This window comes from Mus caroli, chromosome 18, assembly GCF_900094665.2.
Source record: "Mus caroli chromosome 18, CAROLI_EIJ_v1.1, whole genome shotgun sequence".
NCBI lineage: Eukaryota > Metazoa > Chordata > Mammalia > Rodentia > Muridae > Mus > Mus caroli.
Window position 1 is genome coordinate 55774205 of NC_034587.1, and position 17437 is coordinate 55791641.

At 38.6% G+C, this 17437-nt stretch overlaps 1 protein-coding gene across 1 annotated transcript in view; it reads left to right on the forward strand.

The window, feature by feature from the left end:
* The window catches only part of Adamts19 (ADAM metallopeptidase with thrombospondin type 1 motif 19), a 195127-nt gene extending 182024 nt beyond the window's left edge, over positions 1–13103 (forward strand). The window contains exons 22-23 of the mRNA XM_021150815.1: positions 7531–7708; positions 11962–13103. Coding sequence (XP_021006474.1) covers positions 7531–7708; positions 11962–12113 — 330 coding nt within the window. The 3' untranslated portion in view covers positions 12114–13103. The remainder of the gene's footprint in view (positions 1–7530; positions 7709–11961) is intronic.
* Positions 13104–17437: the final 4334 nt, after the last annotated feature.

Genomic DNA, 17437 nt, shown 5'->3' on the forward strand with positions numbered 1-17437 from the left:
GTAGTTCAAGAAATATTCCATTCTAATACACACACACACACATATACATACGTACATACATACATATGTATTGTATATATCTAGCTCCTTTGTGCCAAGAATCAGACAGCTGCTGTCATCCTCTTTAATTTTAGGACAACTTTTTGTTCTTCTGTCTTTTATATTCTCTCTTGGGAGCTTTACAGCATTTTTTTTTTTAGTGGAAGCATTATAAGATCCAGTCAGCTTTTCCTAACTGACATAAGAACAGCAGAAAAAATGTAAGCCACAGGAGGGTTCAACCTCTTGACTGCAACTTAGGGTTGTCATATACAAAAGTGGTAGGCAACAATCATGTCTATCCTTGGACACGTGTAGCACACATTTTGAACACACCAAGGGTAGATAGATAAATGAAGTAGATATAAAGGTTTATAATGTATATTTTAAGTTTTTTATTGTCTTTGAAAATGCATTGTATTTTGATTATATTCATCCTCTCCCCATCTCTTCCCGGATCTAACCCCTCTTCTACACCATCTCAATTTTGTGTACTCTTTCATAGTTTTATAAACACACTGAGTTTAACTGGGGCTACCCATATACTCTTCAGTCTGTGGCCATTCACTGGAATGCGTTAGACTTATCAGGGCCACAGCCATAAAGAAAACTAAAACTCCCTCTTCCTGCAGCTATTGATTTCCAATAACTCCTCAGGTATGAATATAACTTCCTTCCTGCCCACCTCCCCTCTCTCCATGATGCTTCAGTTTTCTCTAGTTTTAGCTTGTATATTCCAAGTGTGCAGCTGCCCTAGTGTGTCTGGAAAACATTCCTTATAGTCACCTACCACTTCTGGCTCTTACAGTCTTTCTGTCACCTCTTCCAAAATGAGCCATAAGGCAGTCTCATATACCTGTCCTGTATAGGGTTGAGCACGCTACAGTTTCTTATGCTCTGTATCTTATCTTGAGTTTGTGTGAGTCCCCATCGGCTGCTCAGAGAAGCTTCTCTGGTGACTTTTGAGATCTTCACCCACTATGGATGTAATGAGAAGTCATTTGGAATCTGTTTATTACTATGTCCCATTAGCAGAACAATAGTAATGGAATCTCCTCTATGACTGGTGACCCTTTGTAACACAGGTTCTTGGCCCTAATAACTGCCCAGGTGTAGATTCCATCTGTGGAAAGAAACTTAAGATCAATTAGAAAATGGTTGTTTATTCCCGTGATAGTCGTGAGGCTATCGTATCAGTGGAACCGCAGGTAATGGGTACCTCTAAGGATGAGAAGACAGAACATATTGCCACTAAAGGGAATGGAAATAATGGAACAGGAAGGGATATTGGATTGGAGTTGGGCAAGGTAAAGAAGAGAATATAGGGAATGACAAATAATTCTGTAGACCTCCTGACAAAGACAAATGACTAAACTACTACTGTAGAAGCTCTATGAAATATCCAACACATAGATATATAAGACTTATTTAAATGGCCAGACCGTGGTGGCACAGGTTATTAATCCCAGCACTTGGGAAGCAGAGGCAGGTGGATCTCTGTGAATTTGAGGCCAGCCTGTCTAGAGACAAAGACAGAGACAGGAAGTGAGGAAGAGGAAGAGGGACATGGGATGGGGAGGGGAGAGAGGGGGATAGGAGTAAGAGGAGAGAGGGCGAGAGAGAGGGAAAGAGAGAGAGAGAGAGAGAGAGAGAGAGAGAGAGAGAGAGAGAGAGAGAGAGAGANAGAGAGAGAGAGAGAGAGAGAGAGAGAGAGAGAGAGAGAGAGAGAGAGAGAGAGAGTTCTGTCAGGACTACATGGAGAAATGTTGTCTTGGAACACACACACACACAAAGAAAGAATTTCAGTGGAGTAACCCTCTCTATAATGTGACAATAATGCCCATAATAGGCATAACAGTCTAAGAAATAGGAAACTAATGTCACACTTCTATTGGTAGCATTGGCTATGAGGTACTATAGACCCTCAAATATGAGCCATTGCCAATGGTCTTGGTAGCCTCATGAACTTGATGGTAAGACCCTATTGCTGAAAACACCACACGTGTCTAATAGAACATAGAGATAGCAAGCTGGTACCGACCAGAAGCCTCATTCCTCCTTTCTAGTTTCCGTGGACCTGGAAGGTGCTACGCTGCCAGGGGAGGAAGGTTCTTAAAGTACTTATCAGTCTTGCCTGGAAGTGAGCCCTCCAAGCTACAATAAACCTATCTAGCAATCTTAATTTAAAGGAAGATCAACTATTGTTGGTACCTGGTTGATTTGTCAGAATTTCTTCTTGTGGTCCTCATTTAACAAACTTGTAGTCCTCATTTTCATACTCAAGGGGAATTAAAATATTGTGTAAATTTGTCTTATGTTTAGTGTTTTGGTATGCAAGCTGAGATGTGACTGTCTTTTACTTTAGTGTCAAAAATTATCATGGATATCTCAAGACAGAAAAAAAATATTCTCTTAGTAGAAAAATCTCAGGTGACATTTTCTAAACATTACACGCGTGTGTCAGAGCATGAAGATCATTTAGGTAACCTGTCATGATGAATAAGTTAAAATAAAATTTGCATCAAGATATTGGAGATCATTTTGTGTGAAGAGAAGTTTTTCCTATCATTTATTTTCTATAAGCTTTGATATTTCTGTCAAAAAAAACCAACCCACAAATGTCTAAAGGCATTTTTAGACATTTTTTAAAAATGTAACCCCTTACATTTACCCAACAGGTCACCTCAGCAAAGCTATCATAATATGATTGTGTTTCTTGTACAGAATGGAAAGAAAGGACTGAATCATGAGGTGTTTTGCTGCAAAGGTCCTTCAGGGCAATGTTAAAGTTTGCGAACAGATTTCCCAGTACACAATTCAAGGCTCTATTTTAGACCTGTTCTCGCACTTTTTTCTTGCCAAGACAATCTCAATGGCAAGTTGTCTGGTATGCCTTGGATTTCCTTGATATTTTTTTTTAGAGTATTGGATTCGTTATTTTAACAATTTTGCTTTACTAGCAGTCAAAAGAATTGCTGTGTTTCAAATATATTTAAAATTTCCACGCTATGTGTGGAGATCATACTTAAAATTAATTAGAAGGAATAATGGAGATAAGAAAGAGCAATATAATTTTTTAAATTGACTTATATTATAAAGAAATGAACCACCCTACACTGCCATACTTCTTTCTGAACGGTATATACCAAATACCATGAATGGATGCAAAATATATAATATATTATCAAAGAGTATAAGACAGGTATAAATGGGCTGCTTAAAATGGCAAGAAATAAATGTTTGGATCCCATGGGCTTGTGTTCATGGTTGGCCTTGGGGAGGAAGGCTTTCTTCAGCACTCTTTCTCCATCTTCTCAGTTGAGTTGCAAAATATCCTGCCCCAAACCTAACCCCATTCTCTCCCAGAACCTTTATTTTCTTCATAGAACTGAAAGTACAAAGTATTTGACTACCTTATTTTCATTTTTCTCTTTCTGTTTCTTCCCCCCATCCCCTTCAAGACAGGCTTCCTCTGTGTAGCTTTGGCTGCCCTCAAACTCCTCTGTGGGTCAGAATGGCCTTGAACTCACAGAGATCTGCCTGTCTCTGCTTCCTCAGTGATGGGATTAAAGGTGTACACCACCATTGCCTGGCATTTGACAGTTGTCTTTCTCACCTTCACTGGCAATGGAACTATAAACTCCTGAGGGTGAATGTCCTTTTCTCTTCTGTCTACTTCCACATCTGAGTATCCAAAACAGTACTTGGTACATTGTCACCTTTGAGTAAATTAATGAAATAATTTAGGATTTACATGTAGTGGAGATTTGAGGAGATTAATTATGTATCTGTGATGGTTTGTATGTTTGGCCAGGGAGTGGCACTATTAGAATGTGTAGCCATGTTGGAATAGGTGTGTCACTGTGGGCATGGGCTTAAGACCCTCACCCTAGCTTCCTGGAAGTTAGTGTTCTGCTAGCAGCCTTCAGATGAAGATGCAGAACTCTCAGCTCCTCCTGCACTATGCCTGCCTGGATGCTGCCATGTTCCTGCCTTAATGATAATGGACTGAACCTCTAAACCTGTACGCCAGCCCCAATTAACTAACTTGTCTTGATCATTGCTTCTCTGTTCACAGCAGTAAAACCCCAACTAAGACAGCATCTATTTAAACACTATTAGACAATACCCTGAACACACCAGGTATTTACAAACCCATTTGTATTTATTCATAATTTGATTCATAACTTGTCCATAGATAAAGTAACTGTATGTCCTCAAATCTGCCTCACTGCATTTCCACACTCTTAATATAATTGTGAACATCTTCTTTCACAGTGTCCTGATTGGGAACAAATTGTGTAATCATTGTATCTAAAACCAATTGTGCTAGTGAATTGTGGTTAAGGCAAAGAGGTTTGCCTCATGCTACCTCATGTGAATCTTAGCAAAAACAAACAAAACATTTTGCATTTAATAGTAAGACAGAAAGATGCCCTATGTTTTGGGGTTTTATTTTTGTTTTGTTTTGTTTTTTGGTTTTGTTTTTGTTTGTGATAAAAACACTCTGTACAAAAGCAACTTGGTAAGGAAAGGTATTACAAATCCTGATCATGGTCCATTATTGTGAGCAAGCCATGACAAGAACTCAAGGCAAACCTGGAGGCAGGAACTGACAGAGATCTGGAGGCAGAGACCATAGAGAAACATTGCTTATTGGCTTGCTCTCTGTGGCTTACTACTTTCTTATATAGCCCAGGACCACCAGCCCAGGGTGACACTGCCCACAATGGACTGGACCATCCTACATTAATCAATCAAGAAAATGCCCTATAGATATGCCCATAGGCCCACCTGTTGGAGGTAACTCCTCAGTTGAGGTTCCCTCTTTCTGGCTGACTCTCCTTTGCAGCGAGCTGTCAGAACCTAGCTGCTATAAAAGGTAAAAATGATTCAGCAATATGGGGAATGGGGAAAGGTTTCTAACTGGTTTTTGCCTAGGAAGAGCAGTAGCAAGCACCTAGTATCCAGCAATGCTTAGCTCTCCAAGGTCTCAATTCATATGCTTAAGTTCATGCTCCGTTTCTGGCACTTCTGAGCTACGAAACTTACTTACCTTACTTAAGCCTCTGTTTTTCTCTGATTGAGAATGATGAAACAGTACTTATGGGGATTATGGGAAACATCACATACAATTTCTAAACACCGCTACCTTGACATACAAGACATGCTGGAGCCATATTGGCTAGTGTTGGGGTGGCTCAGTACAAAGGCTTTCAGGAGGAGTTGTACCAGTCTCTTTAGTCCCAAAGCAACCGTGTCTTTGTAATATAGCTTATTATTTAAATATTAAACAACTGGCTTAAAATGGATGAACACTGCCTGGCTTCCAATGTATTTAATAATCTGTTTTTAATCCCATGCATTAGTCATTGTGTTTTGTTAATAAAGGGCAGTAAATACAACACCAGATCTTGAGTATAAATAGCCATTCATTTCATTTTCAGTACAGGATCCAGAACATAAAGAGTAATCGATAAATATTTTTAAAAACCTCCTATAATTGATGGAACATTCAGAAACACCCAAACAGAGTATCATGTTTAAGGCTGTTTAGCACAACTTTTACCATAATGTTTCAGTTTTCACAGAGAATCATTAATTAATGAAACCACTCTTTCGCTATACACAGCTTCAGTATTTGGAAACTGCCCCACGGCAGTATCATTAATAATAAACTGTGTAGAAGTTTGACTTCTATCATGGGTTAGAAGTTAAAACTGTCGTTGGGATCAACTGCAATACTTTGCTTACACAAAGGGGAAATAAGTTGCAGACACATTACTTCCTAGAGGCAAAATTAAAATCAAGGTCTTTTAACTCCTATGCCAAAATTATTTTGGCTTTCTCCTTTAATGCCTGTCTGTTTTTAATCACAGTGATGTCATTTGAGAAAATACCAATTCCTTAGTTTTGTCTTCTGTAAGAAGTAAAAAGTTTAGAAGACGTCCTGGGATCCCAGCTGTCTCTCTTCAAATACTTCTTTACTTTTTTTTCATATATGAGTAATAAAACTTTTACCAATTTTTATTTTATGAAGAAAATAATTACTGCTAGGCTTTTGTTCTATTATTGAAGTTTTCTAATGGAAATTAAATTCTAGAGGCATTAAATACCTAATTTAATAATGCTTATTTTATTAGTATCAATAGCAGACATAATACCGCTTACTTAAACAAATTACAAAAAATTTTATGATTCCCTGAGTAGTATATTGATTTTCAAGTTATGCTCAAATTATACAAAATTGATTTTCATTAGAAGTAAAACTAAAATGTTTTATTTCCACTTCTCAGCTAATTCTGTGCTATGACGAATCTGTAGTTACTTTAGTTTTGTCAATAATTTTGAAGAAAACCAGATGTGCTGTCTCTGCTCGCGCATACCTTTTGGCATCTTAAGGAATGAGGAGTAAGGATGAGGAGTGGTTAGTGACAGATGTTCTGGATTCCCTGGGAAATGACAGAGGACCAGGGAGGACCTCTTTGGGCACAGTAAGCTGAGCCTTTGCACTGTGCAGTTGTTCTCACCCCTTTGCTTTCTCAAACACCCCAATTGTCTTGACATGCTCCACGAATACTAGGAATATAGATCGGGACACATTTTCATGTATTCTTAGCCTATAGATTGCTTTGGTTATTTATTTGCTCTTCAATAAAATGTATGTCCTGGGGGAATGAGAAGAAAGCAAAGTCTGTCGAGTGCTTGTATCACAGTGCCCACCACCCATAATAATCCCAGCACTGGGTAGTGCAGGCAGAAGGCTCACTGGGGCTACCTCAGTCAGTCAGTCTAGCCTAATCAGCAAACTCACTCCAGCCAATGAGAGACCTATTCTCATAGGAGACAACAAATTCCAGCCAATGAGAGGCCTTCTCTCATAGGAGATGGATGATGTTTCTTAGGATGGCACCTGAGGACCTTTGGCTTACACACCCATTCACACAAGAAAACAAATAATAAATAAATAAAAATGTGTGTGCTTGCTTATTTATTTGTTTAATTTATTTGTGACTTCCATAGCTTCTTTACCTTATTTTAAGTCCACCCCCATTCCCTCCCTTCCAATTATTCACATATCCTAACCCCACTATTCTCTCCTAATTTTATGTGGTGTTTTTTTTATAAACCTAGTGAGTCCACTTAGTGCTAGCAGGTATGCCTGCATATATAATATCTATAATACATGGGTCGTAAATAGCTTATTACATCAGCAATGATATGGAAGAGAGATATACTCCTCAGATAAGCACAGTTATATTCCTCTTACATAATATATTTATATGCATATGTGAATATATATACACATACTATACATACACACACACTCTCTCTCTCTCTTTATATACACACACACACATATATCCACATATGCACACACACATATATACATATACATACACATATACCTATACACACACACACACACATATTGCTTGAAATTCAGACAGGGAAAACAGCAAAATAATTCATACCCATTTTCTCCCCCAGTGCTCCATTACCTGTGGCAAAGGCATGCAGTCTCGTGTTATCCAGTGCATGCATAAGATCACAGGAAGACACGGAAATGAATGCTTTTCTTCGGAGAAACCTGCAGCCTACAGGCCATGTCACCTTCAGCCCTGTAATGAGAAAATTAATGTAAATACAATAACATCACCAAGACTGGGTAAGCAGATCACAGAGTGGATGGCTTTATGGCACAGAGAGGTGCCTTTAGGTCGTATATTGCCTTCAAGTTTGGGAATTATTAAACTGGGCCAGTTTGTTTGTCTCTAAGTCAGGTCTAATTAAATATACTTTAGACCAGAAGGTCACAAATGAGTTTTAAAGTTTCAAAAAGACTCCCTCCCCCCCCCCCTTGATGGATGTACTCAGAGATAAGTCTAGGAAATACTGATGTCACACTACCTGAGGTCACTATTTTTTTATAGTCCAGTCTTTGCCCACCTCCCAGTATGCCACCCCACAATTCATTATCCCACTCCCCCTCCCCTGTCTCCAAGAGGATGTTTCCTTCCACCCCCAAGCCTCTCCATTCCCTGGGGTCTCAAGTCTCTCAAGAGTTAGGCTTATATTCTCCCACTGAAGCCAGACAAGCAGTCCTCTGCTGTATATGTGTCAGGGGCCTCAGACCAGCTAATGTATGCTTCCTGGTTGGTGGTTCAGTGAGAGATCTCAGGGGATCTGAGTTAGTGTGACTGCTGGGGTCGCCCTCCTCCTCAGCTTCTTTCAACCTTTCCCTAATTCAACCACAGGAGTCCCCACTTCAGTCCAATGGTTGGGTATAAGTATCTGCATCTGCCTTCACTGCTTATTTGTTCTCTCTGAGGAGAGCCATGCTAGGCTCCTGTTTTTAAGCACACCATAGATAGCATCAGTAATAGTGTCAGGCCTTGGGGCTTCCCCTTGAGATGGATTCCAAGTTGAGCCAACCACTGAGCCTCTTTTCCTCAGACCTTTCTCTATTTTTGTCCCTGCAATTCTTTCAGACAGGAACAATTCTGGGTCAGAGTTGTGACTGTGGGATGACAACCCCATCCCTCTACTTGATGTCCTATCTTTCTGCTGGAGGTGAACTCTACAAGTTCCCTCCCCCCACTGTTGTACATTTCAATTTTATATACACACACACATTTCAAATTCAAATTCATTTCAAATTCCCTCTCTTAGAGTCCTGAGAGTTTCTCACCTCCCAGGTCTCTGGTACATTCTAGAGGGGCCCCCCACCTCCCACTCCCTGAGGCTGCATATTTCCATTCATTCTGCTGGCCCTCAGGGGTTCTCTCCTGCACCCCCATACCTGATCATGTTCCCCCTTTAATGTTGCCACAGAGTTTAAACATCAGCCTAGCTGCACAGTGGGACTGTGTTGATATCTGTGGAAAGAAGGAGTTGTGAAAAACCTTAGATTGCAATACCCTCCTTTTGATCCTGGGTGTAACTTTTTCTTTAGGATGGAGAGTATAAAAATGGGTTCCCATAAAAAAATGGGCATCTAAAGCACAACCAAGCAAGAGATACTTCTCATATTTAAAGACAGAACTATTTATTTACAAGCCCTGGCATTATTTATTTATTTTTGTATTTTTTAACTCATTGCTTAATTGACACACAAAGGGACATATCTCTTAGGATTTTCATTCATACTGAGTTCGGGTTGCCCTGTCCACTGCTGCCCCATCTCCAGGCCACTGGTACCCACTGTACCCTTCCATCTCCACCCAGTATACCCCTGCCCACCTCCTTATCATGTGTGCTCTATTACCCTACCTTAAAGGGTCTCTTAGTCCCAGGTCATGGGCCACTTTTCTGGCCTTTATTTTCAACTTCCACAAAATACACACACACACACACACACACACACACACACACATAGAGAGAGAGAGAGAGAGAGAGAGAGAGAGAGAGAGAGAGAGAGAGATTTCTAATTAAAAACTAAGAACCCATATGAGAGAAACATGCAATAGTGATTACTGGCAGTATTTTGTTCTTTTTATTTGTTTGTTTTGTTTTTGTTTTTGTTTTATGAGACAGGGTTTCTCTGTATAACCCTGGCTGTCCTGGAACTCACTCTGAAGACCAGGCTGGCCTCAAACTCAGAAATTCTGCCTGCCTCTAACTCCAAAGTGCTGGGATTAAAGGCATGCACCACCATGCCCTGCTGTACTTATTATGAAGTAATTTTGTTAAGTATTACCAATTCTTATTATATAATCTAATTTATCATGAAGAAGTATAGTGTGCTTTTAAATGCAGGTATCTTATATTCTCATAACAAATCTTAATGACTAAATTATCCTTTATCTATATGGCAATTAGTACTTCAATAACACTTCAGTGTGGCAAACAGTGGATCAAGTTTTTCACTTGTGCATATACCTTCCAGGAGAATATGTGAATATTTGAATAATTGTGAAAATAAAAGAAGCTGGTTTATCATATGTACTTTTATATTAGCAACAAAAGATTCAATGAGTTGGAGAAGTTTGATTCTTCGTGGAAAAGCAACAACAATTCCTTTTGAGCCAAATAATTAATGATTCTTTGAAGTAATTGATTAAAATAGAATAACACTATTCAAGATGAAAATTAAACAGTTCTTAAACAGATGGCTCAAATGCTTCCAGGAAAAGACAATCCCCTGAGTAACGATCATACTGAGTCTAAGAAGTATCATTTCAGAGAAAATCTTGGAATGAAGGAAGATCTCTTTTAAAATTGCATTTTTCTACTTCTGAGTCATTGAGAGGTGTTTTGGTTGCTCTTCTGCTGCTGAAATAAATGACCCCAGTGAAAAGCAAGTGAGAGAAGAACATGAATTTGAACAACCAGAAAAGGAAAAACAAACAAACAAACAAAGACAAACAAACAAACAAAACCCAACCCAACATACTGCAAACTGCATTTCACAACAGATACTGGACCACACTTGACTCTGACACCCTAAAGCCAGATCTTCAGCACAGAATTGTCTAGATCAGATCCTCAGTCTAAGCACGGCTGATACATCACTGCAAATTTTAATCGCTTCTGAAAGCTAGCTTGATGCTTAAGAAGCCAAGAGTCATTCTCCATATTGTCTGCTTCCCCACTTGTTATATGGGAAAGTATTAAGCAGAGTAAACATGGGCACATCTTCATTTTGCTGTTTATTTGTAGTTTTATTCATATATGTGTTATTAATATACAGATATATTAAGTCCAGTGGGGTGGTACACACATCTCCTCTCATAACCTAGAGAGATCAGGTGGTAATGCTCATGAGTTCAAGGCCATCTTAGGTAATAGTGAATTCCAGGCCAATATGAGCTACAGAGCACTACTGCTTTAAAGAAACAATTACTTATGTACCTATACATACAGAGAGGAGAAGAGACTACACTCCCCCCTTTTAATCCTATCTACAAAAATACATGAATAAAACTTAAATGAAATAGATAAAATTGTAGTGTTAAACTGGACATGGCTGTAGACACTTGTAATCTCAACACTAGACCAAAGTCTAAGAATTTACATGCCAGACCCTATTTTAATTGTACATATAGGGACCTGGAAAGGTGAATCCATATAAGTCCTTATAGATCTTGCAAGGGACCCAGTTTTGGTTCCCAGCACCCACATGGTGGCTTACAATTATCTGTAACTCTAGCTCCAGTGGATCTGATGCCCTCTTCTGATCTCATCAGGCACCAGATATACACGTGGTACACATACATATCTGTATACAAAACAACCAAACCGTACATACAATATAAAATAAGTGTCTTTAAACAGTATACATATCTATAGGCAATATAATAGTTAATCTCAATTGTCAACTTGTTGAAATCTGGAATCACATGGGAGACAAACCTCTTGGCATACATGCTAGGAATTTTTTTGACTAAGTTAATTGAAGTGGGAAGATGTGCCCACTGTGGGCGGCACCATTTCCTAGGACGGTATCTTAGACTGTATTAAAAGGAGACCGTGAGCTGAGCACAAGAGTCTATCCATTTCTGCTTCTTGGCCTTGGGCTCATATTGTTTTTGTTGGTGTATTTTATCACAGCAACAGAAAAAGCAACTAATACAGATGATTACTAAATGCAGCTGAAAACTTAGAATCTTTACTGCATATTGATTTGAGCAACCCATTTTTAGTAAACTTCAGATGTCTCCAAGTTAGAGTGTTATGCATTCACTCTGCTACTATATTACAGGGTATGTGATTCTTTTGTTGTTGTTGCTGTTGTTTTAGGTTTGGTTTTTGTTTTGTTTGCTTTTTTTTTTTCATATTCTGTCAAGTAAAATAAGCAGATTAAAATGAGGCAAATTATTTCCACACCAACAAAAAGAAGAATGAATGTTGTTCCTACTGATGATACCTATGCACCTCCACAGAACGAATTCTCAGAATTCATGATATTCTGTTTTCCAGCTGCCCTGACCTTCAAGTGCCTGGGAGACCAGTGGCCAGTGTACTGCAGAGTGATCCGGGAGAAGAATCTTTGCCAGGACATGCGGTGGTACCAGCGATGCTGTGAGACTTGCAGGGACTTCTATGCCCAAAAGCTACAACAGAAGAGTTGACCTCTGGCAGGCTGGCTGACCGGCTCATAGCTTTTTTTTTTTTTGCTATTGCATTATTTATAAACACACACACTAGCATGTTTTTCAGACCAAATATTATCAGATTACATATAATTTAATCAAATTAATTTATTTGCCTGCCAGGCATCTAATGTGGTGTTTGTTTTGGACATACAAACATTTTGATTTTATACTATGAGGCTTCATAAATAATTTTATATGAATGAGTAAGATGGGTCTAGTAAACTAATAAGAAAAAAAGAAATGATTTTCTTTTCATTTAGGGCTGTCTCTAAGGTGCTATTTTTCTCTCCACCAAAACCATTAAGTTATCCAGTGTGTACACTACCTTAGCATGATAGCTTAGCTATGTATGCAGAAAATGATGTATTTTCTTGTGTCCTGCTGCAGAATCTGCCCATTTTCTGTTAATGGCAGGAGATGTGTAAACAGAACAAACCTCACAGTCTTGAAGAGTTTGAGAGAATGTATTATGAATTTGATTCAGATTTTTAGAGGCGAGCATAGGAGACATTCTACTGTAACGATACCTTTATATTAATATTGGAAAAGTCAAGACGGAGACTTTGATCCTGTTGGTGAACATGCACTTGAACACAGCACTGTGAGCCTGATGCACTGTATTGATGTACACTGAATCACCATTGCGCTGTTGGTGAAGGTGTAGAGAAGCTGTGACGGAAGTGGCAGCTCCCTATAACACCTGTATTATTGTAACATGCCATTAGTCTGGCTTTTAAAAGATATTTCAAACAGAGAAAACATGGATCCACCCCGATCTTTCCATCCCCTAGCAGTCTTATGAAAGAGGATCATACTTCGACTCACAATTCATATGAGCAATGGTAGTAAATATTTTTTCCTTCTTTTCCCCTAGGAAATAAGAAAATGAGATTCAGATAATATTTTGATAGTTTCATTGTGTTTTTTTTCCTTTAAAAAATAAAATTATAATTCTCTGAAAGATTCAAAAGACATCTTAATTTTTTTTTCTTAGAAGAAAATATTGCACATGGTTCACATGGTTTCTTAGATTGGTTTTTTTTTTTCCTCAATAAAATATGCGAGACTTTCTTTGGGAAGAGAGTTCTTCACAGGGCTGTCCACATTTCCACACTTGGCAAGAAGAGGCATTGTCTGCCCCTGTTCTGAAGTATTCACTGCAGGAAGCTTGCAGAGTGAGCCACAGGGAGACAGAAGGTCTCTTTGGAGAGCAAGGGGGATATGTGCTGACTTCAAGTCCTAACATGTTCAGGTTACCTAAAATTGAGGTTCCTTTCATAAAGTGCAACCCACTCATGTGCAGGTATCAGCTGTCCCTCTTGGTATTACTGTTGATGCAAAAAACAAACAAACAAACAAACAAAAACACAGCTCTCATCTTAAAGCAAATAAGAGATAGTTTATTCTAGAGCTACCTTTGAGTGGCCAAAACCTGGCAATACAGATTTAGGCTAAAATTCCAAGATCCAACATAGAAGCAGTTTCGTCAAGTTTTACAGTCTTACAAAGAAAGTCTGAAATCGTGTTTAACATACATGGGTGGCTACATCAGAAGGGTGGTTGCAACAAGGTAGGGAAACCTTTTTCCATGTGCCTCCAATATTAACTGATGATGTTCTTAGCTTTGGGGTTGACTTACGTACACTGTCAGCTAAGTTGATCCAGAAGATTTTTATCTATTAGTCACAGGATGTTAGTTCCCACATAAAGGTGGTCAAGGAGTGGCTATTTAGGGTGCTAAATATAACCCAAGATAATGTAATTATCCTCTGGATGTGCAACATCCCAACCTCTCCTTGAAACTTGAAATAAGTTAAGACATTCTGAATTCTTCTCTTGATTTCTGAACCCACGCATCTCAAGTCAAAATAGCATAGCACCACATATTGAAGTGGTTCAGAGTATGAACATATCGACGAGCTCAAATATCAGTGCCTTAGGCCTCTAAGGTGTTTCACTCACCCAGGCCAACAACTGAAATTGTTTCATAAGACTTCTGTTGGGTGCATCTTTTGTAGGGCTCCGTGAGCAGACAGATGCACATCACACCATGGCTACATTTTATGGTCATTAGTGGGGATTTTCCCCTCAAGTTTGTTCTCTATCTCTGAAATTTGTTCTTTTGCATACCTTTGTAATTAAAATCTTTACCTTGTATATTAATTTTTAAAACTAATAAAAATAAACAAAAGGAAGATTGTCCTAAGAGACCTAAGGTCTGGGTTTACAGGGAGGAAGCAGTGACGTAGCAGAGAGACTCTCAACAGGGAAAGCTAGTTGCTCATGGAACTGATTGCGCTTCTAACATGTTACCAAGATTGATCTTGTACAACTGTGATGGGAGTCATGTTCTGATCAGGTAATCTGCCCATAGGTTTAGTGAATCAGACAAAGCATGCCATACAAAGAATTAACAAAGCTAAGTTCTGGTTCCTTGAGAAGATAAAACAAGATCTATAGACCCTTGGCCTAATTAGTCAGAAGAGAGAATGAGATAAACCAAAGTAATGGAATTGAGATGAACAGAGACCATTACAACAGAGGATAAAGAAGTCCAGAATATTATACAGGAACGCATTAAAGGTCAGCACAGCACTGAGTTAAGAAATAATGAGAAAATTTACAAGTTTCTAGATTTACATACAACTGTAAACAAAGAGAGCAACAATTAAAACTTATCCATAATGCATAAGGAGATCTAAACAATAATAAAAAGCCTTCTAACATAGAAAAACTCCAGGCCCAAATGGATGCACAGCAGATTCTACCAGTCTTTAATGGAGAGACAGCAACCTGTACTTCTTAGATCACTAAAATGAGCAAAACAGAAAGGCTACTTCTGAACTCTTTCTATTCAGCCAGTATTACTCTAATACCAAAAGTAGGTGTATACACACACACACACACACACACACACACACACACACAGAGAGAGAGAGAGAGAGAGAGAGAGAGAGAGAGAGAGAGAGAGAGAGAGAGAGAAAATTAATTACAAAATCCCACAACCATCTCAATACAAGCAGAAAAGGGCCTTGGACAAAATCCAGCAACCCTTCGTGATAAAAGTCCTTGAGAGTAGGAAAGGAAGAGTAAGGAAACATATCCTAACCTAATAAAAGCAACATCTGGCACCAAATGACCACATCATCCTAAATGGAGAAAAACTAGAAACAACCCCATTAAAATCAGGAAGAAGATAGGTCTGCCTGCTATCTCTTTTTTAATATAGTGCATGAAGTACTAGATAGAGTAACAAGAAAACAGGAGGATTAAAGGGATACAAATAGGAAAAGAAGTAAAATCGTCCCTACTTGCAGATGACTTGATATTATAGATAAGAAAGCCCCAAAATTCCACCAGAAAACTTCTAGGCATGATTAACAATTTCAGCAAAGTGGCAGGCTAGGAAATCAAATTATAGAAACCAGTAGTCTTTGTATATACCAACAACAACCATGCTGAGGAATAGATCATGGAAACATTACCTTTCACAGTAGCATCAAAAAGTATCTAGAAATAAATCTAACCAAGAGGGTGAAAATTCTTGACAATGAAAACTTTAAGTCTCTGAAGGAAGAGATTGGAGAAGACACCAGAAGACAGAAAGACCTTCCACCCTCATGGATTGGTAGAATGAATATTGTAAAAATGACCATTCTACCAAAAGAAATCTACAGATTCACTGAAAGCCCAATCAAAATCCTCATGTCATTCTTTACATGAACCATAAAATTAATATGAAACCACAAAGTCTCCAGATAACGAATGTCACTATGATCCAAACGAACAAGGTTAGAAGGATCACCATTCCAGCCTTCAATCACAATTGCAGAGCTAAAATAATAAAAACAGAAAGACCTTCCACCCTCATGGATTGGTAGAATGAATATTGTAAAAATGAGCATTCTACCAAAAGAAATCTACAGATTCACTGAAAGCCCAATCAAAATCCTCATGTCATTCTTTACATGAACCGTAAAATTAATATGGAACCACAAAGTCTCCAGATAACCAATGTCACTATGATCCAAATGAACAAGGTTAGAAGGATCACCATTCCAGACTTCAATCACAATTGCAGAGCTAAAATGATAAAAACAAAGATGGACATATAGAACAGAACTGAAGACCCAAACACTAATATAATTAACTACATCCATCTCATACTTGACAAAAATGCAAAAAGTCTACAGTGGCAAATAACATCTTTGACAAACAGTACTTAAAACCTCCTCGCCAGCCTGATGAAAAATGGAATTAGACCCCATCTATCATCCTGCACAAACACACAAACACACACACACACACACACACACACACACAAAATCAACAAAAAATGGAGCAAAGACCTCAATGTGAAACCTAAAACACCAAAGTTTCTGGATTAGAGTATGGGCAATACAATATGTGGGTGTAGGAAAACGTCACTGAATGGGACTCCATTTGCTCAGATGTTAAGACCAACTATTGACAAAGTGGGACCTCATAAAACTCAAAACCTTCTGTACAGCAAAGGAAGCCACAGAGGGGATATTTCCCACCAGCATGTCTGACATGAGATTGATATTTCAGAATATATAAAGAACTTAAAAATCAAAGAGTCAAGGAACCAAATGATCCAATGAAAAATGGGTTATGAATCTGAGCAGAGATTTCTCAAAGAAATATCTTTTTTTTAAAAAAAGTGTTCTGCTACTTAGGCAGTTAGAGAAATGCAAATTAAAACTACATGGAGATTTTCATCTTCCCCCAGTCAGAATGGGCAAGATCAAGAAAACAATTGACAGTGGCTGCTGACAGGCACGTGGGGAGAGGGGACCTTATTGACTGTGAGTGGAATTGACAACTTCTCTGTCCACTCTGAAGATCAAAGCAAAGAATGCTCAAAAACTTTAAATGAACCTACCATACTGCCCAGCTGTACAATGCCTCTGCACTTACACAAAGGACCATCCAGGGGATCCTTGTTCAGTCATATTTCTTGCCACTCTATTTACTAGCTAGGAAGCAGAAACAACCCAATGCCCTTCCACTGATGAATTCATAGTGAAGATGCAGTGTGTGTGTGTGTGTGTGTGTGTGTGTGTGTATTGCAATACTATTCAGGCATAAAGAAAAACAACATTGTGGAATTTACAAGTAAATAGATGGAACTAGAAATTATACTAAGTAAGATATCCTATTCCCAAAAGATAAATAGTAAATTGGACATAGTACTACCGGAGGATCCAGCAATACCTCTCCTGGGCATATATCCAGAAGATGTCCCAACCGGTAAGAAGGACACATGCTCCACTATG